This window comes from Aquila chrysaetos, chromosome 19 (genome assembly GCF_900496995.4).
Source record: "Aquila chrysaetos chrysaetos chromosome 19, bAquChr1.4, whole genome shotgun sequence".
Classification (NCBI taxonomy): Eukaryota; Metazoa; Chordata; class Aves; order Accipitriformes; family Accipitridae; genus Aquila; species Aquila chrysaetos.
Genome location: NC_044022.1, coordinates 13,956,581 through 13,984,412, shown reverse-complemented (window position 1 = coordinate 13,984,412; position 27,832 = coordinate 13,956,581). Strand labels below are relative to the sequence as shown.

General features: G+C 37.7%; 1 protein-coding gene across 3 annotated transcripts in view; it reads left to right on the top strand.

Moving 5' to 3' along the window:
* Window positions 1-27,832, top strand: part of CNTN5 (contactin 5) — a 673,487-nt gene that overhangs the window by 507,901 nt on the left and 137,754 nt on the right. For all 3 annotated transcript variants that reach the window (XM_030042492.2, XM_030042491.2, XM_030042493.2), the window contains 2 exons: window positions 4,534-4,636; window positions 19,109-19,290. In XM_030042492.2, coding sequence (XP_029898352.1) covers window positions 4,534-4,636; window positions 19,109-19,290 — 285 coding nt within the window. The remainder of the gene's footprint in view (window positions 1-4,533; window positions 4,637-19,108; window positions 19,291-27,832) is intronic.

Here is a 27,832-nt window from a genome sequence, read left to right as displayed (position 1 = left end):
CCCTCAGATAAGTACTGTATTATTTTAAAGGCAAGAACAATTTAATCCTATTTTAAGTTGCATGTTTTTCAGGGCTAAAAAAGGCAAATGTTTAATAGTATATGACAATTCAACACAATGATTTTCAGGAACAAAGTCTTACACAAAAGCAAAAAAAAAAAAAAAAAAACTTTTTAAAATTCCTTCAATCACAAAACCTGTCAGTGAGTATGCACAGTCAGAGATTTAAAAGGAACACGTCAGGAGTATGAGACTGCTTCATAAAACCTAAATGAACTATTTTCAGTAGTGTTCACTACAAGGGAACTTAGGGAGGTTCCCCTATCAAGACTGAAGTTCTTGTAATTGAAGTTTCAATAGAAGACATTTTAGAAGAAATATTGACATTACAAATACTGACAAATCCCCAAGGCCAAACCCATATGCAGAAGGAAGCAGGATGTACCATTTTCCTTCACCAGGCCTCAGGCCCAGAAGGGGCGTTAAGTAGAAAAGGTGCTTTTTTAAAATAAGTGACTCCTAGTAAGATCTGAGGAACTATAGACCAGTAAGTCTGACTTTTGTGTCAAGTGTTTTGGTAGAAAATAAATAGAAAAGTACAATTAGTAGGAATGTGTTTATCACACTACCATACAGTAATCTTACCATACAGTCATATAACATGAACACAGCTTTTAAAGAGGGAAGTCATGCTTCAATCTGTATACAATTTTCCTGAGGAATCTGAGAGAATATGAATAGGAATGGTCAAGGTAACATTGTGTACTTTCATTTCAAATAGCTCTTGACAGGGTCGCTCATCAAAGGCTGTCCAAAAAATGAAATTCTCAAAGGGGTTGAAGGACAGCCCCATTTTGAATTAACAACAGATAAAAAAAATCCACCTGTTGTAGCAGTATCTGATCAGTTTGGAGAACTGGGAGATTGCCAGTGAAGGCACAGAATACTTTTCTGGGACTTCACCATTCAACACATAAATGATCTGGAAGGGAAATGAACACAGAGCTAGAAAACTTGTTGATTGTTAATTATTAAAATTATTAAGGATAGTTAAAATTAAAACTAACCGTGAAGAGCTGCAAAAGGATATCGTGATAATAGAGTGGATAGGTGATAAATAATGTCACCCGGTACAAATTTATATAATACCTAAACCTAAAAATATGATACCTTTATTAGATACTATCAGTAAAGAGATTAGGGTGCCATTGGGGATGAACATGAGCTCACGTGTAAAAAGGCAAATAGAACTGAATCATGAGGAAAGCAATAAGGAACAAACAAAACCAAAAAAACCCCAAAACCCAACCCAAGAAAAAAAACTGTGATAGAAAGATCTACAGCTTCATTATTGCTGTGCAGTTCTCATCTTCCCATCTCAAAATGATAGAATGGAACTTGAAACAGTGCAACATGGGTATGAAGAATGATCACAAGTTTATTAAAGACTCACTGTAAGGAAGGATTAATAGTCTGGAATTTTTTGGTCTGTAAAAGACACACCTAAAAGGGGATATGACATATCTTATAAAATCATGAATGACTCAACTGAGATGAATCAGAAACTGGTATTCATAATCACAAAAAAAAGCGCCAGAAAGCAGTAAAAGAAGTCACAAGGAGTGTAATTAAATTATGAAATTTATTGACACAGTACAAAACTGTGGGAAAATATTTTTTATGCCAGATTAGACTAGGAATAATTTCAGTCTAGGCTAGGGAAAATTTTCATTGACTACAATTTGGTTGATGCCCTGGCTTTATTTTAATACCCAGGACACAAAGGTTAATTTCCTTTTTCTACGAAATAATATCTTTTAAGCTTTAATGACAGAAATGGTTCAGAATTTGCCTTTTCATACAAAGGGCAGTATTTCTCCACAGGTTCACAAAGCAATGTCAAAACATTGATTTAGTCATGTTTTTGAGGAAAAATGGGTCACTATTGCTAGTACATGTAATACTTGCATGATTATGTTTTTTAAAAAGAAATCTACTGTTACCTATAAAGCCACATTACTTATGGAATTACATTGTTTGAGTTAAAAGCATTTTATTCTTTCTACTTCTGTTATTTAAGTCACATATCAGACACATTTAGATTTTCTAACTAAACTTAAGCCCCCAAAGACATGTTTAAATGCATACATGTTTAGACTTCCTCCCAGAACTAAGTTGCAGGAGCCTGTGGGACAATGGAAGGAAGAGAGCACAGCCCGACTGGAAACACCTGAGTCCCACAAGGAACAACTGAAGGGCTAGAAGTATATGTTTTACCATTTCAGCCTTATATATTATTTTTTTCTCTAATAAGTTGTGGGTTGTTTTTCCATCTATCTCTGCCAGCTGGTCTCTCAGCTGCAAATCTTATTCCCCTGCTTCCATGTTCCTCCTTATGCTCCTTTCTTTTCTCTTTCTTGCATAAGATACCTCTTTTCTCTCCTTTCTTTCCCTCTCTTGTTCCTATTTGCTTGCTCTAGGATTCTTTGGAGATTCTTCACTGCTTTTTATAAATTTAGACTAGACTTGTCTTGTTGCTACTGTGTCCACAAATCAGATTTTATTTGGTTTTCCTCATCTAAAAATCTGAACAATTCTTACTTTGTTTAATATAGCTTTTAGTTACCGAGTATCACTTACCCCAGTAGCCCATCTTCTGTCTAACCAAACACAGCTGTTACAGTCATATTCTTCTCCTGTCATGCTGATTATGTCATTTCCTCTAAGTCATACCAAATACAAACCTCTCACCTCGGCTTGTAAAACCTGTCTCCCTTCCCTGCTCATTTCTCATTTTCTAAATTCTTGTGATGCTCCAAAGCTGTCAGTCACTCGACATCAAATTTCATATAACTCTATTGAGTTTCACATTCTTAAATGTTTTTCTTGTTGTATCTTACAGTACTAAGTGTGTTGTTGTGGTGGGTTGACCCTGGCTGAACACCAGGTGCCCACCAAAGCTGTTCTATCACTCCCCTCCTCAGCTGGACAGGGGAGAGAAAATATAACAAAGGGCTTGTGGGTCGAGATAAGGACAGGAGAGATCACTCACCAATTACCGTCACGGGCAAAACAGACTCAACTTGGGGAAAATTAACTCAATTTATTACCAATCAACCAGAGTACGGTAATAAGAAATAAAACCAATTCTCAAAACACCTTCCCCCCACCCCTCCCTTCTTCCCGGGCACAACTTCATTCCCGGATTCTCTACCTACTCCCCCGCAGTGGCGCAGGGGGACGGGGAATGGGGTTTACGGTCAGTTCATCACACGTTATTTCTGCTGCTTCATCCTCCTCAGGGGCAGGACTCATCACACACTTCCCTGCTCCAGCGTGGGGTCCCTCCCACGGGAGACAGTCCTCCATGAACTTCTCCAATGTGAGTCCTTCCCACGGGCTGCAGTTCTTCATGAACTGCTCCAGCGCAGGTCCCCCGGGGGGTCACAAGTCCTGCCAGCAAACCTGCTCCAGCCTGGGCTCCTCTCTCCGTGGGGCCACAGGTCCTACCAGGAGCCTGCTCCAGCACGGGCTTCCCACGGGGTCCCAGCCTCCTTCGGGCATCCCCCTGCTCCGGCGTGGGGTCCTCCCCGGGCTGCAGGTGGAGATCTGCTCCCCCGTGGACCTCCCTGGGCTGCAGGGGGACAGCCTGCCTCACCATGGTCTTCCCCACGGGCTGCAGGGGAATCTCTGCTCCGGCGCCTGGAGCATCTCCTCCCCTCCTTCTGCACTGACCTGGGGGGCTGCAGGGCTGTTTCCCACATGTTCTCATTCTCTCTCTGGCTGCCATTTCTGTGTCCCAACAATTTTTTTTCCTTCTCAAATCTGTTCTCCCAGAGGCGTTACCACTATCGCTGATTGGCTCGGCCTTGGCCGGCGGCAGGTCCGTCTTGGAGCCGGCTGGTATTGGCTGTATTGGACACAGGGGAAGCTTCCAGCAGCTTCTCACAGAAGCCACCCCCCCGCTACCAAAACCTTGCCACACAGAGCCAGTACAGTTGTCCTGATAAAATTAATCATGTCCCAAATTAAAAGGGTCACTGAAAAGGAAATAACTGAACTTTGTATGTGTCTGCATATCTGTGTTTGTATCTCCGTACACAAATGCTCCTACATCATTTGAATTTTTCTTGCTGAGCTTAGAAGGTACTCAGTCAAACACAGCATGATATGTTGATTTATTTGTCATAATTGTCACTGCACCAGTAAACAAAGTTTTTGTCTATGAAAATTCTCACCCTTCTAAAACTGATTGACTGCTTTAATCTTTCAAAATGTAAATATTAACCCATGTTTGAGAAAATAAATCCTTTTTCTTAAGCTCACTGTTGTGCTGTTGGTAACTCTGAAGAGCATTTTAGAATATGTACTGGACCTGAGCAGAGCATATCAGCTCAGACAAGGCTATCTCCATCAATTACTAGCTTTACTGAAGGGCAGGTTCAAAAAGCAAGCGATAGGGTTTTTCTGTGATAATCTCAGCAAATGGAAAACTGATGATATTTCATATTTTCAACATTCCTTATTTTCTAGGTGCGATGGGAGAATATGAACCAAAAATTGAAGTTCATTTTCCTTACACAGTTACAGCTGCAAGGGGAACTACTGTTAAGATGGAGTGTTTTGCACTTGGCAAGTAAGTACAGATTCTTTCATAATTAGACATCATTGTTTATTAAGATGTGACATGCCTAATTTGTGGTTTCATTATTTTGCTGGATTTCATTTTCACAGACAGTCCTTATTTCACACTCAAAGTAACCAACTGACTAAGTAGCCAATTATGAATTCCCTGCCCAGCCATTTCTGTGGACAGTAATTCATTCAAGTTAAAAGACTCTCTGTCAAAATGAAAAGTAACGCTCTTGTAAACAAAAAGAGGGAAGTTTTTATATTGAAAATTTTAGCAGACTCACCCATTTATTCACTGTGATCCTATAAATCAGCAAATTAGAATTTATTCTGCCAAAATATTATAGTTGAAGAATAAACAAGATTAGTAGCTTTTTTTTTTTTTTCCACCAAATGCATATTTTATACATGAAACTAAGAGCACAATGTTTTAAACATGTCCTAACACACTTTGTGGCAGTGCCAATTCTCTAGTTTCTACCTGACCTAATAGCACTACTAGAGAACAGGTGTTTAGTATTCATGTCAAGGAAGGTTTTATATGTTTATTGATAAATGGGTTTAGGCAGAGAAAGATTTTAGAAACACCTCTTTGCTATTTCATACAAATTAAATAAGAAATGATATTACTTCTATACACTATTAAGATTACAGAATGTAGGATGAAACTGATGACATTTCAATTTTACTTTGGCAGTTACTATTATTATTACTGCCAAGAATAAGGGTGGCAAGTGTAGTATGAAGTCAAACAGAACTAAGCAATTCTAGTCATTCAAATAAATTATTCTTTCTTCTGGACATGTATGTAGCTAAGAACAGGTGTTCCATCAGTGACGTTTCACTAGACACATATAAACAAATATAAAGCATAGGGTTTTTTTCAAAAATACCCCATCAAATTCGAGGGGGGAGGTGATGTGAGGGGGGTTGTTGAAAGAAATCTTACTGTGTTGAATTCTTTTCAGTTCCTTTTTATAGTGGTGTTCCTCTCAGACATCTCTCCCACCCCCCGAAGTCATGCTGCTCAATGTCATATATCCTGCTTGGTTTTCTATTTCTTAGCTTATCAAGGCACATACAGGTTTCTTACAGCCTGGCTTTGATTAAGAATAGTGGAATTATTTGTCTTTGTAACTCCTTTGGAGGAACTTCACAAATCAATTAGTCTGAGTACCGTATCTTCCATACCAATTCTTCTTACTAATTTACTTAAGGAGGAACAAAACATAAGAAGAAAGGAGTTTTAAGACAATAGTCTATTTTCCTGAGGATCACCACTCCAGCTTGCTCAGCCGGTCTGGTTTTCCAGAGCAACCTTTCAAAGGTTGTCTCTACTACCTGAGAGGACTTTTAAAGTGTTTTTATAGTCATTTTGGTCTTCATGTATCTCTGGTCACTGGATTTTTTTGTTCAGATTTTTCTCTTAACGGTTCCTCTTTACTGCTTAAATAAGATATGTCTTAAACTTGCTTCCCTTCTTGCCTGTTTTTCCTGTTTGACCAACATCCAGATATTCTCAGTAAGCAGGTCAATGGAAAGTATTCATAAATAATTACAGAGAAATTCTGACAAAGTATTTTAATTGTATCTATTTAGGCCCAGTGAAGTCAAAGGAGAGGCAAGATATAGCCAATCCAGTCCAAACAAAATGTGGAGACCATAGCACACACATAGGGAGCCATTAGACAGTGACAGCGGCTTTTGCAAATTCATTCCCAACATAAATGTAAGCAGTAGTTTAGAAAGCAAACATGAGGGGAGAACTTCTGTAGGGTAAAATACAAGTCTTATGTTTTATATAGTAAGGATAAGGAAAGGCGTACATGACAGAGGGTCAGAAAAACAATAAATTGAGAGATTCCCTGAAATGCTGAAATATATGAGGAAAAGAACTGTTCTGTAGAGGCTGGTGGCTCCAGGCTCTCTCCTGTCAGCAACACTAACCAATTTTCTGCCAGGTCAATAGCTGGCAATGAGGCCCTTTTAGACTCTTGGCTGAAGCAGTAACCAATGTGTTAGTTCTTGTTTTCTTCATTTTGCTGGAATTAAATTGCAGTTGCTGACAGATTACAAGTCAGCTGTCACTTTCCAGTGAAGAGAAAGTATGCCACATGTTGTCCTTCGCAACCATCACTGACAGGCAAGAAACGCAGCTACTGATACCTTCCATCATCAGCATCCTGAGATTCAGTAAACTCTCTCAAAAAGAGTTAGTCACTATTCAGTCACATAGGGAAGGTGAAGGTTGACAGGAAAGGCTTCAATTAGCTTATTTCCACGTTCATATTTGGTGTTAACCATTAATAAATGAAAAAAACAAAACCACCTAAATGATCAAGGAATTTAAGGTTATCTAGTAAGTTGACCCCATTTGCTGCTATTGTAATGGGTGGCTATTTTTACCCTGCACATTCCTTATCTTCTTTTCGCAGCCATTAATGCACAATCAAATCAGCTGAGTTGAAATCGCTTTCAACCTGATATGGTAATAATTACATGAATGACATTTCAGGCTTCGTTTGAAACCTGGAGGCTGAGGTGGGAGGTAGAAATACATCAGATTTCCTATTCATTTTCATTTTCATTTTTGTCCCCCAATAGCTTGTAAGGATCTTTTCTCGTTACACTGCCATGGGTCCCCATTACCTAACTGAATCAGCAACTAATTTGTTCCTTCTTTATTTGTCATTTTGAGATTTGTTGTTTTGAATTCTTATTGTAAATAACACAGAAGTTATTACAGTCTCAAAACCAATATGCTGCCTGTTTTCTCAAGCTTTAATTTAGCTGTCTGAAACGTTCGGTCTTCTCTCTCTGCTGTAATTGTGAGAATGACAGACGTTCCAGTGAGATTTCCTGAAGTAAGCATTTGGCAAATATTCCAGAAAGAGCCTAGTCTTTAGTTACAGATTAATGATTTATTAATAGTGTTTATTTAGAACTGCCAGTCACTATGGCTGTAGGAATTAAATAAATCGGAGCTGTGCAGCTTTTGTCTCCAAACTAAAAGCAAATGTCTTAATTGCTTGACAGAAATTCTCTGAGAAGAATTTTATTCTGACCCAAGCAATATGTAGCTGGTACAGTTACAAATGAAAATATTATGTTACTGTTGGCACTTATAAATAGACTTTGTTGTTGCTAAAGAATTCAAAGTAATACAGGAGTGAAATACCTCAAAATTATGTTATTTGCATTAGATAATACTGCTTACAATAATCATCAGTCATTGGCTAAGAAATCACTGCATATAGCCATGATTTACTGCTAAGGTACAACAGAAGACATGACAGACAGAAGAGGCAAATAAAATTTACTGTATTTTGTATCAGAGTGTGCATTTTGCAATTAGTGATGTTTTGTGATTTGTGCTGGATATTTATGCTGGCCCACTTTTGTTGAAAGGTTGTTTTTATAGCCATATTCACCGTCACACCCGCACAAAAACTTGTGTTTCGATTCCATCTATGTTTCATATGTATCTGTATATTTAGCATACAGATGTTTTCTGCCACCCATTTAATTACATCATTTTTATTACAAACACTTGTATTTTTGTTTGTTTCCTAACAAGACAGAGGATCTTTTTTTTTTTTCAAAAGAATAATTAAAAAAAACACCGGCAATAACAAACTTTTACCGTCTTCTATTTTTTTAACTTTTCATAAGAACAGAAGTACATCTTTCTATTTTATATAATTGCTAAATCCTGATTAAGATTTACATTAAGCATTGTTAAAATAATAAAATAATAATTTAGAAAAGAAAAAATCTCCTTTAAAACTTACTGAAAGGAAGAATTCAAAACATCTACATTAAAAAAATTAAATCTAACCAGCAGTATATTAGTATTTGCTTTTGAGTAACACAATTTTCACTGCTTGTGTCTTCTGTTATTTAAAAAGACAAGTTAATTTTTTGGTAAAACAAATAAATGAGCTTATTGGTAATGAGGTTGTTATTTGTAGTCCAGATAATCCTGGTTTTCTAACAAGTCCATCATTTCAATGTCAGAACTTAAGTTTGTTATGTAAATCAGGAAGACAGATCATGACCTTCTTCTTTGCTTAAGTTCTGGTGAAGAAGTCATCATTTTTCCAGCTGACACTCTCGCACAGATCACAGCATTCCTGCCTTTTCCTGCTCCAGAAATGCAATTTCTCAGGCACTGCCTTCTGTGACAGCAGGTTGCCATTTTCATTTTCTCTCAAATATTACTGACTTTGCTTCCAAGAACATCTGGAGGCAACTGGTTAATTCTTTCATTTCTTTTTTTTATGTACTGCTTTAAAAGGAAGAATTCTGATGTCTTCATTTAACTCCCCATTAAAAAGCTATGAAAGTAATGGTGCTGATAGGTAAAAGGACTTTACGTTCTGTCCCCACCACGTGACATATTCATTAATGAAGTATTTCCAGTGACGGCCATCCGAGCGTTTTTTAACAGTTCCTGACTTTGGTGTATTGTTATATATTTTGATATTATTATTTTAACATGGGACTTAAAAGCAGGTGTAGATGGAAATATATGGGTTTTTTAAAAGCCTCAAAATGAACAAGTTTTCTTGTTTGAAGTTTGAACAATGATATAGGACTGATTTGTCCAAGCTCACATGAAAAGCTGTAAGTTACAACCCTCCCCAATGAGCACAGAGCCTTGCTCTCAGAGGAAAGCAAGAAAAAGGAAGTGTCAGAAATTTATGGCTCTTTTTATCCTTTTTTCTCTTTTTTTTTTTTCTTCTGGCATATAACTCTGGGTTGGGTTCTTGTTTCCCTTTCAAATAATTCTTCCACACCCATTCTTTCACACAGATTTTTTAATGTCAAATTGTGTATCATGCACACAACCTACTTGACCCTCACACTTCAGCCTTTTCCTCACTGCATTTTTGGTCATGCATCACACCATACAGCAGCTTCTATTTTATTCCCATATAAACCTCTTATTTCATTGGTTTTCTGGCTCAATCCAGAAAAAAAAAAGTACAGTTTCTGTTATGATAGTGCCAACAGCCCAACAGTGAGTAATCATATTTTATTTCTCATTAAAACAAATTAGAGGATGTGGGCTATTCCTGTACTTGTAGGTTCCCAAAGTTTTCAATCTTTGCTTTTAAAATAGGATCCCTGGGCCATGTAGACTGCCAAAATGATTGTTTTGCTAAAAAAAATTAAGTTTTATGCATCCTTTTTTTTTCACTATGGTTATTTTTTAACCACATAGATCAACACTTAGAGATTTTAATCAGAAGAATCAATAGAGAACATTGCTGACAGCCAATTTTTCTTACAACCCATATGCTTGTTTTTCTGTATTTTTAGAGACTGTTTTATGCTTGTGCTGCTTCTGTACAATAGTAACATCTACACAGTGTATCAATATTCTTTCTAAATGCTAGCTTATTTCACTTTAGTAATGTCAAGACTATGTTTTTACTGTGAAATGTTCTTTGTTAAAGATAAGAATGAAACAGAGGTATTGACTGCCTTTTATTACTGAATTATGATGAGGCTGTTATGATAGAAGCATTGTTCATGCTGTTATATTTAATGTTGCTTTAATAATTCTATTGTGAACTTTGTTTTGAAGAGATTTATAGCTCAGTCATAAACATTCATCCCATCTGTAATATGGCTTGCAAAAACTCAGCTAATAGTCCATTTTTAAATCTTGCTTTCTAAATGAAATAAAATAAAATAAAAATAAGTCACACAAGTGAATGAAATTTAGTGACAGAATCTAGGAAGTGTTCTAAAATGTTCTCTTGAACCAATGAACTCTGAATCAATTCAGATTAATAAATATCTCAAAGTTTTCAATCCATGGAATGTAGGCTTTTATTTTCTCTCCTTGACCTGATTTTCTTTTAACACACTTTTTTAATTGTTCTTCAAGCTTTTATTAAAAATGCTATTATTTATTTTATGTCACTATCAATATTTTCATTGCAGACTATGTACATGTAGAGAGACCTTACTGAAGATTTTTCAATATGCAGAAATAAAAGCAAACAGTGTTTGGATAAGTGAATACGATACCTAAGCAAAGATCAGGGTGGGGATATAAAAAATCTTTATGATCTGGTGAAGAGCATTTGACTGTAACTGTGGAGAATTGCATGAAGTATCTGAAGAAGTTATTTTTGCTGGTGTCACTCATTAAGACAATGACATATAGTAATGGCTATAAAGAAGGCTTCTAGATATTGCAAATCTTTTTGCAGGTGTAAAAAGATAGACTTTGCAAGTCCACATGTTAAAAGGATGTTTCTGTGAGGTCTAGTCAGTGTTTGGCAAACAATGTAATGAGGAAGAAAGTAATTTCAGAAAAGAAGGAAGGTTAAAGGCACCCAAGAAGTACATCTTTGGTCAAAGGCTTTATCGTACCTGGGTCCTTTCTTTTCTTTCTTGGAACTTTAACTATATGTGATTTTTGCCAGGAACACAAAATTCACAAACTATAATCCTATAATGAGTCACAGATCCAGGTTGCACATTTCTCTAACATATGCAGTTATCCATCTGGTCCCTCAGCATAGGCGAGTAGAAGTTTCCAGCATTGCACCATATTGTTTCTTAACTGCAAAGGACAAAACTTAACCCTCTCTGCTCTTCAAATTTGTAAAATACAGCTTTTCCTTTCAGTCTACCTCGTAAAACTATGCCCCAGGTCTTCCATATCTTTCTCCCTGACTTTTATCCTTTTGTTGGCTGATCTTGGTAAATCCAATGTTACCTATTTTATACTGGTCCAGAATGTTTCAGAACAGGTATTTGTGTGTTGGCTGTAGACAGCAAGATTCTTCCTGGCTTCAGACCCAGCAGGAGGCATCTCCTGCTATAAACCAACAAGACCTTTCCATAACCTGACCCCCTTCCCACTAATCCAGTGTCAAAAAAGGTCTCATGAGTATTTCTATTCCGAGATCAAATTCTTTTCTGACACAAATCTCCTTAATACAAATCCATGAATCCACCTCTTACTCCAACCCTGCTATCATGCTAAAGACTAGCAGACCTAATCCACTGATCACAGTTTAAAACAAACTTAAAGTTAACCTATGTTAACTGCACTACGCTGCTTCCCAGGGGCTTCGAGATGAGTAAGTGGTCAAGGTGGCAAGCAGCAGCTGAGTGTTATTGGGTATAAACATGGGAATATAACATGAGTATAAAATGATGCTAACATCTGTGATATAAAACAGGCTTCACTGTTTTTAGGGCCAAGTATGACAGTTCTGTTGGCCATTTCTTTGAGATATCTCAGCAGATCTTTACAGTGTGGTGGCAGTCAAGAGACACAGAATCATGGAATCATAGAATCATATTTTATGAAAGGTTTGCATCCTGAATGTGATGCAGGAATTGCAGAACAAAGAGAAAAGGCTATTTTTTTTAATTCAGTCCACTTTAAGGCATCTAATCTACCTGAAGGTATTTCCCTACCATACATGACACAGTGTGATCAACATTTGCTTGAATTCAGTGAATGGAACAAGCACAGATTTTTCCCTGAGTAAAAGCTGTCTTTTCCTTGGGCAACTCTATGAAACTCCTCAGGGAGTGAGTACCTCTTTGCTAAGGATACACATAGCTCATGGAATGGCCATTCAGCCCCAGCAGCTGCTCCTTTCTAGGTATGCTCTTTCAGAAATGATTAAGCCTCCTTGTACTTTTCCAGGAACACAAAAGAGTTCTTGCCTCTTCCCACAATAATGGTGGCACACAGAAACACCTTTTATGTTACAGATAACCTGATTCTATACTAAGGACATTCAGAGCACATTAACAGCCCTGAATTCCACTGAATCCTGTGACAGTAGCACATACATTGTTATCTCCTGCATGGGAACCACTGGTCAAAACAAAGAATGAAAGGACATGTGAATCACTGCATTGATAAATTAAGGTTGGAGGTTTGAGGAATTCTAACCAGATTTAATATACAATTTGCAGACAAAGAGGAAGCTAATTTTGACTTGTCTTTTAAATATATTACGGTACTCACAATTTAATGACCTGCCAAGATCCCTGGCTTGCATTAAATGGAGCAAATAATTCTAGATGCTATACATCCAATTCTTTGTTGGAACTAGGGATTCAAATATTCAGTGTTTTTCCTACATATAGGAGAAATGCTAGGGGAACAAGGAGTGCTAGCATTTTAGCATTGTCAAGTATTAAGCAAATTCATAATCTAGAAGTCCACAAGTAGTAATTTGCCTTCACCCTCAAAGACAACTCTTGTCATGATGTTCTATTTTTCATCTACAAGTCACAGAGACATAAAAAGGCTGTTTTCTCTTTTTAAAACAGGGAAACCATGGTATAGGGTATTAAAATAGAATTATTTGCCCAAAATCAAAGGGCAAGATAGACACAAAAACTGGCATATAAATATATGTTTCTAAGTCCCATAGGACAAAAAATCATGTTCCTCCATGCCCCTTCACACTTCACTTTAGGAAAAAGATTTTGTTAATTCTATCAGATGCCAAACCTGGAAGCTGTGGAAGATACTTTTAAAGTTTACTGATAACAAAACAATCTCAAGAGGGAAATGAACACTCTCAGTAGAACAACATTTGTCAATGTTATAAGAAGTAGGGATGTCCTTTCCCCTGGAGATAAACTTGTGATGAGAGAAAGGAACCTTTTTAAATGTGAACACGGCATCTTCAGGCTTAGTTTGTTTATGTAAGACAGGGATAGATCCAAGATTTTTTTCCCTTTGATAGCACATATTGGTTATGTCAAATAAATCTCTCTAAGACTTTCATCAATCTGAAGTTCATTTTTAGCTCATACTGAATAAGAATTTATGTCATAAGGTGCTAGACCAGGATGGGATTTTGTTCCTATTTTTCAGGCTGGATTGATTTCTGCCTTCCTTTAAGTGGGCTTGTTCTTGCATAAACTTTGTAATGCTGTTACAAATACTGCGATCATTCATAGTAATGTAATAAAGATTCTTTGGTAAATCTTAAGTAGCACTTGCAGGCCTCATTCTGTCTCACTCTGACTAAATGCTTCATCCTTACATCTAAAAATCTAGAGTTAATTGCTTTTACCATATGGTATAGGGAAAGCGGGAAAAAAACCCACCAAACTGCAAGTTCCCATCAGCAGAACGTCATTCTTGAAGAAACAATATTACCAGTTCCTTCCCCTTCTCTCTCATGACCATCAAAGAAAACTTGTAAACGCTACTAAAAACTCTCTTCAGTAATTTACACAGCTTTGCTTTCAGTTTAAACATGGAGAAGCATTCTTCTGCATTCTAAACTTACTATCCAGAAGCACATATGTAGGTTTTGTCTCTGTGTCAGAGGTTGAGAGGATCAGAAGGAAACAAATTCTGGCAATTGTCAATAGTAGGTCCCCAGAGTTACCATCATATTTCTCTTCAGGATCTCCCACAAAGAAATAAATGCATATAATACTGTGTGGTACAAGAGCCTTAAATCCAGCATTTGCAGAAATTGTCACGCTTACTGTCTTCAAATTCTATAGCTAATCAGCAGGTTCAAAGCCATCTTGTGCAACCCAGACAAGCTGGATTTGCATTTACATTTGCATCATGATTGGCAGCAGATGTGTTGTTTCTGGAAGTCCTAAACTCATTGTAACTAGTCCTCTGGAATTGATGTGTACACATACACTGGCCATACCTGTAGAGATGCTCTAACATGTTAGGACTTAAAGTGTGAGGAAAATGATGTGGAGCTGGACATGCAGCCAAGCAAGCACACTGTCCTTGCTCTGTGCTGTAAAGAACAAGCCAGCAGTGGTGGGAAAGCACAGCCACATTAGTATACGACACTGATACATGCATCAGACCTTTTTAGTACAGTTATGGATGTGTGTTGACATGACTTGCAGACCTGAACTTGTTGCTGCACACAGGCTTCAAACTCATCACCATTTCCTTCCATTCTTTTTCTACTCTTAAATCACCAGTACTTACCGCGGCTATATTTCATGAGTACTAACTATCTTTTAATAACCAAATGAAAAGTTACTATCTTGTCTCCTAAATCTCTGCACCTGACCAGAACAGATTTATATGTGACGTTTTAAAGGTAGAATCGTGTGAATGGTTGATGAGTGTTTCTGGAAGTATCTGATGGAGATAATTTCATGATACTCCTCAACATTTTAATTCTACATAATTATCCTGTAATAATTAGAAGATATTTAACACAGTTGCAAGGCTGGAGGGCATAAGGAGAAAAATTTTTTTCTAGTCTCAAATGCACAGGCATGCAGAGGTTTTCAAGATACATTATTATGTGAACCTGTGGGTTTGAAGGCACAGCTCAGAACAGTGATGCATGGTAAAGAGAAATAGTGTGGAGAGGAATTGAAATTACAGTAGAAGGTAAAATGTTTCAAAAGAGCACATCAGTTTGTACCAACCAAATATAGAAAAAGTAACCTATGCATTCTTATTTAAGATATGGCTGAAAAACTAGAAGCTCAGATCCATGTAGAAGGTAGTTCAAAATACCTCACCCCTTTCTTGAAATAAACATATGCTTTATAGATCTAATTAAATTCTTTTTAAGATCAAATTGAAAAATAAATAAATATAAAATTGCTTCCAACAGTTTTTTTCAAAACATTTCCAAAGAAACTTGTGAAGAATTCCCAACAAATTCAAAAGCACTTGTCCCAAATAATATACTGCTGAAAATTGACTCTTATAATCTCTTCTAGATGTAAATTTAAAACTCTAACTCATATTTTCTTCAAATTCAAAGTGAACAAACCCACAGTAATGTCTACCACAGTCACAAGCGACCTCTCAGAACTTTTATTTCAGGTCAGATAAATGAGAAGTTTAATGATGGTATTTCTGAAATCGAGTAGGATTTTTTTCTCGGTGGTGCTAAGGTTTACCAGTAGCATTCAACAGATTATTTCCAAAAGTGAGGAGAAATATTATCTTTGAACTCAATTGAAACTTGAATAAAGTTACTCAAAGGAGTTGAAAGTGAACAGGGTTATCATAAACAAGGAAACTATATTCCCATAAGTGTCTGCTGAGACCAAAATAAAAATGGATTATAATGATTATAAGATTTAACAATTATGCATATTACATTAAACTCATATTAAAGGTAGAGATATTTCTGTTGTTGCTCTATTTTTTAAAAAGCTGTGGATCATTTAAAAAGATGATGATGTGTGCATATGTTAGCTTTTATGGTGGATTTTAGGAGTTTTCTAGAACAGTCACACAATTTTATTCTTCACATCCTCAGATATATTTCATTTCATTCTCACACAAGTCACAGAGGAGAAATAGATACAGATTTTTTTTTTTTTAGATGTAAAATTCATACTCTTGTAAGTTATGCAAGATAAAAAAGCTTCATTAAACAGAACTACAAGTTGTCTGCAAATAGTGATATGCAGTTTGGGAGTACTTTCCTTTGAAATCATTAAATCTACACAGCTAAAGTAACTTTATCTCCTTGAAAAACTCCACTTACTACCTCATACTGATGAAGAAAAAAGTGAGGTTTTTTTTAAAATACGTTTCCTAATGACCCAGAGAAAAACAAGTTTCCTCTGTATTTGCCATGCTATACACATTTACTTTCTGTAGCAGACACAAAAGCAAATTTCAAAAACATTAGTTAAATGCAATTTAAATGAAATTTTCTAAATACATGAATTTCAGAATAATCTCATAGCAGCTAAATGAGACAACCTTCATGGTTTATAATGTCTTCATTGCTTCTTAGAAATATACACTATGAAAAAATTCCACTTATCAGTTCTGTTCAGCAGAACCAGTTTTGTTCCATGACAATAGAGCAAAAGCATTTTTGTCACTGATTTTACTGAAAGTAGGGCTGAAGGGCAAATAAGCAATAATGGGCAACAAGCATGGGACCCTTATGGTACCAAATAAAGTGTACCTGCACACCTATCTCATTCATAAAACAGCAGTTGCTGAGTAGTATTGCACTGTACCACCATGAAGTATTCCTACTGTGGACCTGTGTTGTGATTAATAATGATTAATGAAACACTTGCCTGGCCATGGTGGCTGTTTTGAAGCCAGCAATCATGACATAATTATATTCCATATAGAAAGAGGACAAGCGTATAAGGAGTTTACACTTAAAGCTGAATGCAAAACAACAAGACACTTACAAAATCTCCAGAAAATCACTCAAGAAAGAGTATAAATTTGAATGTCAAAGTGAAGTGTGCAATTAGAAATAAAATATGAGAGCTAATAAATGGGCAAAAAAAGAAAATAATATTGTTATTTGTACTACTTCTAATATATACAAATAGCTATCAAAGTATAGCAAATCAAAATATGTAGCTGAGGATGTGAAAGGAATATTGTAAGTGGTAGGGCTAAAGACAGTAAGTTTTGTTAGTGCATCAGAGACAGAAATATCCTATTTATTCTTCATATTTAGAATTGAACAGGTTGAAGTACTTGTGTCAGATAAGAATGGGAAGTTCTTTCAATCTTCTAATTGAAAAGTATGTAAAATAAATTCCAATAGGAAACAAACTTTATAAATTAGACCCATACAAGCTGCACAGAAGAGTCCTCAAACCGAACTTACAGGACATCAAAATTTGAAATCAGTCAGCAAGAAAGTAATTTAAGACTAATAATGAGCAAGCTGTCAAGCTTCTGTGGTGATACAGTAGGGGAAATAAAAGAGCTTATATGATCCACAGCCATCTATAAAAAGAAAAAGGCATACATGATTGGAGTGCTGAAGAGAAAGAGATCAGTCTGTTTTGTTGACGAAGGAAAAAATAAAGGTAATTTGATTTCCACACATGTATTTCTTCCATGGGGGAAGAAATTGATAAGGGACCATTTTGCAAGAATAGAGAGGTATTGTAGGGACTATGCCTCAGAGATGAATCCACACATTCTCAAAATAAAATACCTTTTGTCAGGTTAAGTAATTGGTGCAGCAAATTGATAAGGGGAAAAATGGTTGTCTCCTTCTGATATATTCAAAAAAATAGCGTTACCATTCCATATGGGACTATATGTTGGCTTTGTGAAGCTAATTATGTTAATAGGCTCAATGAAATTCAGTGATTTGTAACATTCGGGAAACAAGATTAGAGAAACCTTTTGACCTCCAACTACAAATCTGGGAATTTCTGGATCTCTATAAAGTAGTAGAATTTGGAGCACCTTGTCTGAAAATCTGAGTACAACTGCAGTAACTCACAGCCTGATTTTAACTGGCTGAAGAATAGCTAGAGCTTTACCCATGGCTGGTTGATATGTCTGTATTTGTTGTGTCTCAAATTGGACACCCCGAAATACTGAGGGAAAGGTGATTTTTTAATGCAGCTTCATATAGTTACAGCAAGTGGAAGTTAGCAAATGATGGAAGAAATGAATAGAAGCTTTGAATTTGAATCTGTGCTATAAAGTACTTTTCCCCACCTAAACTGCCACAAGATCCAACCGTGTTTATATCTAAGCTTAAACTTGAAAGCATTTCAAATAAATACAAAATATTTTTTGAAAAAGTATCAGCATGTAACAGGTACATTTTCTTTTATGATGTCCTCCAGCCTCTTTTGGAATACCTGAAGCAGACTACTTTTCAGATCATAATCAAACATTTTATAACTACAGGTCTTCTATTTCTTTTTTCTTTTCTTCCCCCTTAAGTATCTGCCATATTTCAATAAATATATGTCTGTACCAAAAAGCCCAATGGGTGCACAACGACTGATGAGTGTTTGGACTAAAAAGAAAATTGAATGAATGCAAACACTATCTAATCCGTTTCTTCCCTCAGTATGAAAGTAAATGACACAGTTTCCATGTAGACCTGTGTGGAATAGCAAGCTACAGTGAAAAGCCCTTCTACTCCCACAAGCAGGCATGTAATGCCATAAGTCAGGAGCAGTAGTGCCATTAATACGTACTTCTTAAACAACCGGTTTTGTAACTTAAAGAATATTGCAACAGAAAAGGTCTCCAAACCTTGGTCACCTTAATTTTTCCAAGATAGAATGGTACTGAAATCCCCCACCTAGATGGATGTTACCAATTACTGATCTCTGAATTGCAGTTTCATTGCAGGAAAATTAGGATGTGTTAGAATTTGCTAAATTCTTCTGAGTTTTGAAGTTGTTATTTTCTTTTGCCTATCAAGTGGAAGTGTTCAGGAGTAAAGCGCAGAGTGCTAAAGAAACTCTAGAGAGAGCATTTCAAGTGATTTACTTGATCTCAATAAAAACTTGGCTTCCCTTGTGGATGAAAGAGATACATTCCATGTAGCAAACCATTTATTAAGGATTCCCTACAGGAAGTGAGGTATATCAAGCATTATATGAACCTTAATTGTGGTTATATTTTATTGCTACTTAGATTATTAAGTGTTTAAACTACCAGATAACAGAATCTGTATACTCGATAGTGGAAGAGTGCTAACAGTAATTTTAATAAATATTTCAGCCCTGTTCCAACAATCTCTTGGAGGAAAGTTAATGGTCATAATCCAAGTAAAGCCCGCCTGAGAAAATCCCAAGCTGTGCTTGAAATACCTAATGTGCAGCTAGAGGACGCGGGAATGTACGAATGTAAGGCTGAAAACTCTCGTGGAAGAAATGTCTTCAGAGGACAACTACAAGTGTACAGTAAGTGTAATTGAACACAGTATTACCCAGCAATGTTTTGTTCACACTTAAGACTTTAACTACATATGAAGGATGCTAAGGGTCAGTAGAAGCAAAATGTCTTTCTTCTGAAATAAAATAAGTATTGAATTAAGCTATAAATTTTTATTCCTTAGTAATGCATTAAAGTCTGAAATATAAATTGACTAATATATTAAGTTGACTCCCTCAAAGAACTGGCTTAAATACAATTTCATGTTTGATGTTTATGGGTTTCTGTTGTGTTTTTTTTTTTTTAAAGAGTATCAATATAATTTTAAAAGTCTGTTTTTTTCTTCTGATAGGATAGATAACAATGACATGCAATCTAAGCATGATGTATATGTCAGAAAACAATATTAGAAATATCTTAGGATTTTTGTCACAGTTTTATTAATGTTTCACCCTTGCCATGCCTGAGTGCTGCATTTTGTCAAATTCATTGTACAGGAATCAGACCTGGAGAAGTGCTTCTGGTTTTGTAGAAAATTGTCAGTCTAGGCATGCACAATTTCTGAAGGTTTTGATTTTCAGAAAGTGCTGAAGATTTTCTAAGATTGGTCTTTCTAAAAATGTTTTGAGTAAGCATAAAAAAACCTGAATCATGTATCACATTGAAAAGAAAAAACATAACCTTAAATTAAAAATATTTAGTAATGTCGTGGTTTAACCCCAGCCAGCAATTAAGCACCACACAGCCGCTCGCTCACTCCCCCCTGGTGGGACGGAAGACACAATCAGGAGAGTAAAAGTGAGGTAACTATAGCTACTATGAAGAAAATTAACTCTATCCCAGCCAAAACTAGCACATTCTCCACCCCTTATTCCATACCATTTACATCATGCTCAGGTCCCACACTATACAATACAACCTCATTAACCACTACCACACTTCCCATCCTTTGATACAATACACAGATATCATTCCCTTAGTCTATGGACCGCCCCTGTGAAATGTCTGTAAAATGTCCACAAAACGCCCACTGAGTTCATTTAGTCCATGACTTTAGGCTCCATCTGTTATGCTGGTCACTCAGGACAGGAGAGTTGCCTGGAGTTATTGGGCACCAAAGCCAGCTCAGGTCAGGTCACTGCTGCCCTTGTACTGCTTCTTGTAAGGCTTGTCCTCCATTGGTTCAGGTGGTTCCTGCTATAGTAATTCCCATAACATGCAACTCAAATCCCAGGTTACAACAATTTAAAGGTATTTCCAATACAATCTCCACCCCTGGTCCCTTTGGACCAGACCATCAGGTTTAACATTGCAATGAACTCCTTCCCTTGCCCCTGCGCTGGCTTGGACTTATCCCCAGACTGCAGTCCCTTAGGGGTGTACCTGCTCCCAGGGGAGCCTTATCTACGAGTCTCAGTCTCTTCAGGGGTGTACCTGCTGCGGCATAGACTTATCCACAGCCACAGGGGCTTTCAGGTGCACCTGTTCTAGTGTGGCCTCCTCCGTGGGCCACAACGCCTTCAGAGACAGACCTGCTCCAGCGTGGCCTTAGCCACAACCCCAGTCCCTTCAGAAGTAAACCTGCTCCAACATGGCCTTGCCCGTGGCTGCAGTCCCTCCAGGGTTGTACCTGCTCTGTCGTGGGCTTATCCGTGGCCACACGCTTTGAGGTGCTCCAGCATGACCTCATGCACAGCCACTGATGCTTCAAGGTGTACCTGCTGCAGCATGGACTTATCCACAGCCAGAGGTGCTTCGAGGTGTACCTTCTCCAGCGTGGACTTATCCTTGGGCCACAATCCCTTCAGTGATACACCTGCTGCGGCCACAGACATAACCACGGCCACAGATGCTCTGAGATGTACCTGCTCTGGCATGGGCTTATCCACAGTCACAGATGCATTGGGGTGTCCTGCTCCCACATGGACTCATCCACAGGTCACAGTCCCTTCAACTCGAGTACACACTGGAGTTCCAGCCTGTCCAGCACAGCAACACAGAAACAGCGGTGATGCCCTGGCCACCTGCCAGCCCAGGCACATCGCCATTGCTGTTATCAAAATGTTCCCAGGCACAGCAGAGTCAGATGATAAGCAGTACAGCAGTACAGCAAGCAGCGAAAGCAAAAAGCAGCCACGAACGAGCACTAGACTCTAATACCCAATAAGGCAAGCAAGCCCCATGGCAAGCCCAGTAGGCTGTGAATTAATAGCTAAACAGCAATAAGAGCTATAAACTCGATCTAGCACATTCTAATCAAATCTGTTGTTATCTTGAACCCTTTGAGCCCCACGTTGGGTGCTAAAAAGGACTGTCGTGGTTTAACCCCAGCTAGCAACTAAGCCCTGCACAGCTGCTCATTCACTGCCTGCTGGTGGGATGGGGGAGAGAATCAGAAGAGTAAAAGAGAGAAAACTTGTGGGTTGAGGTAAAGACAGTTTAAGTCTTTAGGTAAAGCAAAAGCCACGCATGTAAGCAAAGAAAAACAAGGAATTCATTCACCACTTCCCATGGGTGTTCAGCCATCTCCAGGAAAGCAGGGCTCTATGACGCGTAACCATTACTTGGGAAGACAAACGCCATCACTCCAAATGTCCCTTCCCCCCCGCCCCTTCATTCTTCTTCCCCCAGCTTTTATTGCTGAGCATGACGTCATATGGTCTGGAATATCCTTCGGGTCAGTCGGGGTCAGCTGTCCCAGCTGTGTCCCCTCCCAGCTCCTTGTGCCCCCCCAACCTCCTCACTGGTGGGGTGGGGTGGGGTGAGAACCAGAAAAGGCCTTGGCTCTGGGTAAGCACTGCTCAGTAGGAACGAAAACATCCCTGTGTTATCAACACTGTTTCCAGCACAAATCCAAAACATAGCCCCATACTAGCTACTATGAAGAAAATTAATTCTACCCCAGCCAAAACCAGCACAAGCAAAAATCATGGAATTTATATAATATTGTTGCTGCATCCTAGAGGCTAGAAACAAAAGCCTATATAAGACATACCCTGAATACTTACAAGTCAAAGTTTTCCTTATATTGAAGGTATGCTTGAGTCCCACCTACTTCTTATCAATTAAAGCTACATCACCTGCTACCATTCGATGAATCCTACAACCTTAAATACTTAGCAGGAAAGGTCTACTGCAGGAGATCATGCAACAAATCTTTTAGGCTCTGAATTGTTTGCTGTTTTCAAATATTGCAGTCAGTGGAATTCCAACTGCTACAGTTTAGACAGGTCCTCAGGCTAATAGATACCTTTAAGAAGGAGTTTCTCCTTTTAATCAATTATATTTTTCTTTTCTTGATTTCATCCCATGGTTCCTAGTGCTTTCCCCCCATTACTAACTATACACAGTTCTCTGTCTTTGTTACACACTTTCATCAAATAACCATAGACTTGCATCATATTTAGGGTTTTTGCACATACGTCAATATTTCCAGCCCCATAATCAATTTTGCTGTCTCCTCCAGCTTTCCAATGTCTTTATCTTAGCTCCCTTGGTTTTAGTGAGTATCAGCATATCTATGGATGATGCTCCTCTCCTTGCTTTTCATTTCCATCCATCTAGAGCCAAGGGCAGGTTTTTGTCTTCAATTTTTTTTTGGTCCATGCTGGAAAAAATACGTGATGGCAAAGATGGTAGTTTGCACCTTTTGTTTTGGATATACCATCCATACTGCACTTGAAGCAATAGTTTTGTAAGGCTTTTACTGAAAACAGCAATCAAAGCCTTGATGCCTCCTACTATGCCAATACCCCAGCGATATTTCTCTGGTATTACAAATTCTTACTGTCAATTACTTCCATGAAATTATAGCAGCTCCTGCTAGGGACCTGGGGTCCAGGGGCATTTAGCAGCATGCCTGGTCTTTTCCAACAACATTTCTTAAAAATCTAATTTGAGTTATAAGGTGTACCCCAGCTTATACACTTACTAGCTGTTTTCTAGAGCTGTGAAACTACTAGATGACAAAGCACCTTATAAAGGTGTTTCAATTATCTCTGCCTTCCTCTTTCAGAGTTAAATGAATATAAAAAGTGCTCTTCAAGAGAGAAACCAAGGTGCTGGAAAATGAAATTATTTCCTCAAGAGCACCCTGCAGACCTGTGGCATAAAATCACAGCAAACATGATGTAGAGTTCTACACAACTCTGCCTCTCTAATTAGCCGGGACACATTTTTGTTTTGAGCAGAAATAAAGATAATACTCAAATCTAGGAATCCATAGAAAACATTTTCTATGTCAGTTTTATTCTATTCTGTTCAGATAGAAATACAAATTTTTAGTTCTCCACCATTGTCAAAATTATATTTTTTACAGTCACTGCCTTTATGGATAGTGTACAGTTTGTGCTAATCGGAATTTTTTGCAATAATATCAGAACAACTTCATTAACATTATAGAAAAGGGATCCACTTCAGATGATTGTCTCATTCCTCTGATTAACAGATATGTGAGACTAGTATATTACTAAGTTTCTCTTAAGTCTAACATGATACTTTAGACTATCTAACAGATAAGTCAAAACTAGATCGGAGTCAGAGTTTCACCTATCTGCATTAGCAGGGAGCAAGGTCAGAGCAGGTAACAGAGGGCTTCCAGATGGAGGAGGCTGGCAGCAACCTCTGGTACAGCAGAACAAGAAGCACAAACTATTGCTAGCCTTTTCACCAAGGGCCTGTTCTTGGCCTTGAGATGAAACACTCCCCCGTGGGCCGCTCGTAGCTTTCAGTGCTCCTGGAGACAGCATTGGTGTCAAACTGGCCTACAAACCTTGACAACCCTTTCCAGGGGTGTAAGAGGATTTGGGTAAGAAGGCTGTAGCCATGCAAAGTTTAGCCAAATGTTACTTTACAAAATCGTCAGCTTCCTTTGCTGACAGCTGATATGGCAGGATTTGGGGGCATTACTTGAAACAGCATTTCTTGCTGTACCTCTTACTCATAACAACAGTCAACATGAATTATTTACCTTTAAGGTCATTGTCTTTTCACTGACATCTTATTCTTCCAGGAGACAATGATTATTTCAGCTCAGAAATTCAGATGTAGGCCATCATTCCTTACCAGGGGTTTCTTGTAAAATTTCAGAGCAGGCTGTAGGACCAGCTGTGTCGTACTGCAGTCTGACGATTTGCGTATCTCTGTAGGAACTCACTCGTTGTCTCTTTGAATCTTCTTCATTTCGTCAGTTGCATCTGATCTGGGTCACCACAGAGTAGTTTGGAGAAAGCCCAGGATGCCCACTCTGCCTGTCTGGTCACATTTAATCACAAACTAGTGATTTTTCATTTCTTACCTGATGCTGCAATCCAGATATACCATGACTGCCTGATGCAGCTGACACTTCAGATGTTGTTCAGAAAGTGGTATTTCAGATGCTGACAATTTCAGATTGTTGTAGTCTCAGCACTTAGTGGAAATTCAGCTGTACAAGTGACAAAGACATTAAAAACATAATTTTAATAATGCAAGACATGCTCATATGTACCGCAACCTATTTTAAGAGGTGGTTTTTTTCCCCAAGTGATCCACTCATCCTGTAAGTTTCCAGGAAATTTTATTCCAGATCAAATTGATTAATAGAACAGAGCACAAAAATTAAAATTTGGGTGGAGAAATTGTCCATTAACCTTTTGTAATCACAGTTCCTCCACAAATCCTGGCTTGCAGCATTTTCCCAACGGTAAGCACTGGTTTATGCAATTCCTGCTCCTCTCACTCTGAACCTCTTGGGCTTTCTTCTGTGTTACCTACTCACTCGTGCCAGTTCAGCAGAGGGTGGTGATGGGAAGCAGACCACAAGAAAGATTTTTTGGCCATTTTGCTTTTGGCTGGATCAGTTCCCTGATCCTGCTCACAGCAGCGCCCCATGAGCAGCACTGCTGCCACAGCGGGAGGGGAGGTTTGACATAACACAGGAGTGGAACAAGCAGCTGAGGGCAGGAATATTCTGTAATGCAGTGCAACGGACCATCCTGATTTTCAAAACCATTTTTAATCACTTCCTTATAAAAACTGTATGGAAGAAAATCCACTGGTGCCACTACAGTTTAGCCTCATGCAGTAAAACTGGCTAGAGAGGAAGAGATTTTTCTGGTCAGAATTGCACCTTCAGTTTAAATTTGCTATCTTATCTTTCTCACTGTGATAGCTACCTATTCTTCTCCTACTGTATACTTCCCAATTGGCCTCATTTTCATAAAATTAATTTTTTTTACCCCAAACTGTACTCATTCACATTTTAGGACTCTATCCAAAGTAATTGTCTATGAAAAATTTTGTCCTGAATTTTCTTTCAGTCAAAAGTTGCTTAATAATTTGAGAAAGTAGGCTGAGTTTTCTGCACCTGAATTTCATTTTGCACAGAGGATGTAAAAACTGGCCTGTAAGCTTGTAAATTTATAGCCAATTTGTGTTTGTAAAACATTTTGACATCCTTGAATAAACAGGTGCAGAAATGCAGCATAAAATAAATCAGGGATTGGATGGTGATTTTAAAATCTCAGGAGCACTGTATAAAGCTGTGGCACAATATCCATAAAGAATACTGAATAATAAACCACATCCTTCTGTTCTTGCATTCACCCCAAAACTCTTCACTGGACAGTTAAAAACCAGTCAAAGACTCATTTTTCCCCAAGATGAATGCTGCATTTATAAAAAGAAAAAAAGAACTTATTAGTATTGAAATCTGTTTAAATGCTTCTTAGAATTTATATTTTCTAATTAAAATTAAATGCAATTATGGAATGAAGCTTTCTTTGCCCACATGTATATTAGGATGATGTTAACACATTTTTGTTTAAAAAAAAAGAAAATAATACATTGAGTCAGAAGTTGTACACCCAGTTAAACATTTTTAAATTCTTGACAGGGTTTAAGAACAAGTGTTATGATATTATGAGAGTGAGCCCTGCTAATAAGCAGAGAGGGAACTCTCTGTGGCAAAGTAAGGAGTACCTAGAGAGAGGAAAGGAAGCCAAAAAGTTATGAAAATATTTCTCTCAATCATGCATTTAGCTCTATTCCTGCTACATCTACCTATTGCTTTGCTACCTTGTTCTCAAAGAGGTGGGAACCTGAGTCATTGCCTTGGCTGATGGCCAGTTCAACAGCTTGAAAATTATGAAACCAAAGGCCATTTAGGCTATGAGGAGAAAATTTAGGGTAGAAATACCCCAACTAATGAAAAAAAGTTGTTAATACCAATTGATCATACCACTGTAATTTGCAAGTTTGTGGTTACCGAGGAAAACCCAAGCCATGGCTGTGCTATCAAGACAGCCAGAGACAGAGGGTAGGGAACGGCAATTGTGTACTGAGGAGAACATGTCTGTGGCCAGACTTGGGGAGATGGTTTTATTTCAGTGTAAACAGGTGCACGCTCTCATTCTGAATGCTCTGGTTCATGGTGAGATCAAATTCAACATAGAAAAATGAGACTAGATATGCTTTGGGTCATACAGTAGAATTTTCAGAAAAGCAAAATAATAAAAAGAATGAAATATAAATAGAACCAGTTTAGTGCCTCTTTGAAATGATATGATTTTCTGGCACCATTGGCTAACTTCTATTAATTTTTAGTTACACATTTAACTGTCACATCTTCCAAAGTAATATTAACGTACCCATTTTCAAAGGAAACAATTGCTTCTCAGCATGCTGCTTTGTGCATACTGAAACATTCAAAAAGAAAATAACAGCATCAACTATATATTATATTTTTAGGATGATTAATAGACAACAAGTGAGCAGGGACTCACACAAAATGCTTCTGGGGATTTCATGGGACCCTTTGGTATAACTTAAGAATCAAGTGAGTCAGCGCAGCGGAGCACATATGGAGCATGTCATACTTTGCCTTGACTGTAATAAGAAGAATAAGGGAGCAGATGGTTTTGGTCTTGGGTTTGGGAGTGAGGTTGGGTCAATCTTAGCTGTTTTCTGCTACCAAAGGGGAAATGAGTGATTCTTTTCCTGATATGTTTCCAGCTTCTGACAACTGTCTGGTCAGGGACTCTGAAGCAGACTATTCTCTGCTTAGGAATGATAGACACCTCATTCACTTTCTTTATCACCCATGCACAAGATGTAAGCTAGAAGCAGTTAGTCACCTGTCATGCCTTTTCATATCTTCTCACGTCTTTGACTGGTGACCTGTCAAATGCCAGCTAGATTCAAAGATTTATTTTTAAACTTGCTTCCCCATGTTTAAGTACGTTATCAATTATCTGAGGTTTGAAGAAGAGACTTCATTGTGACAGATCTGGACTTCTATTCATACCAAGCAGAAGCATTTTACATTCCTTTAGCAATGAAGACCTTTAGCTACTTATTCTCTACTATTTGAAAAAAAACCCCAACATTTAATATCATTTAGTTAATTAATTTCATCTATCATCCTCTTTGCTATACAAATTGATATGTCTACAGCATGAAAACCCAAAAGCTGGCTTTTAAGCATACATTTTTATTTCTGCATATGAATGCTCAGTTCCTCACTGAGTTGTAAAAAGTTTTCCAAATTATAAGATCCTACATATAGCAATCTGATTGACTGATGCATTAAAG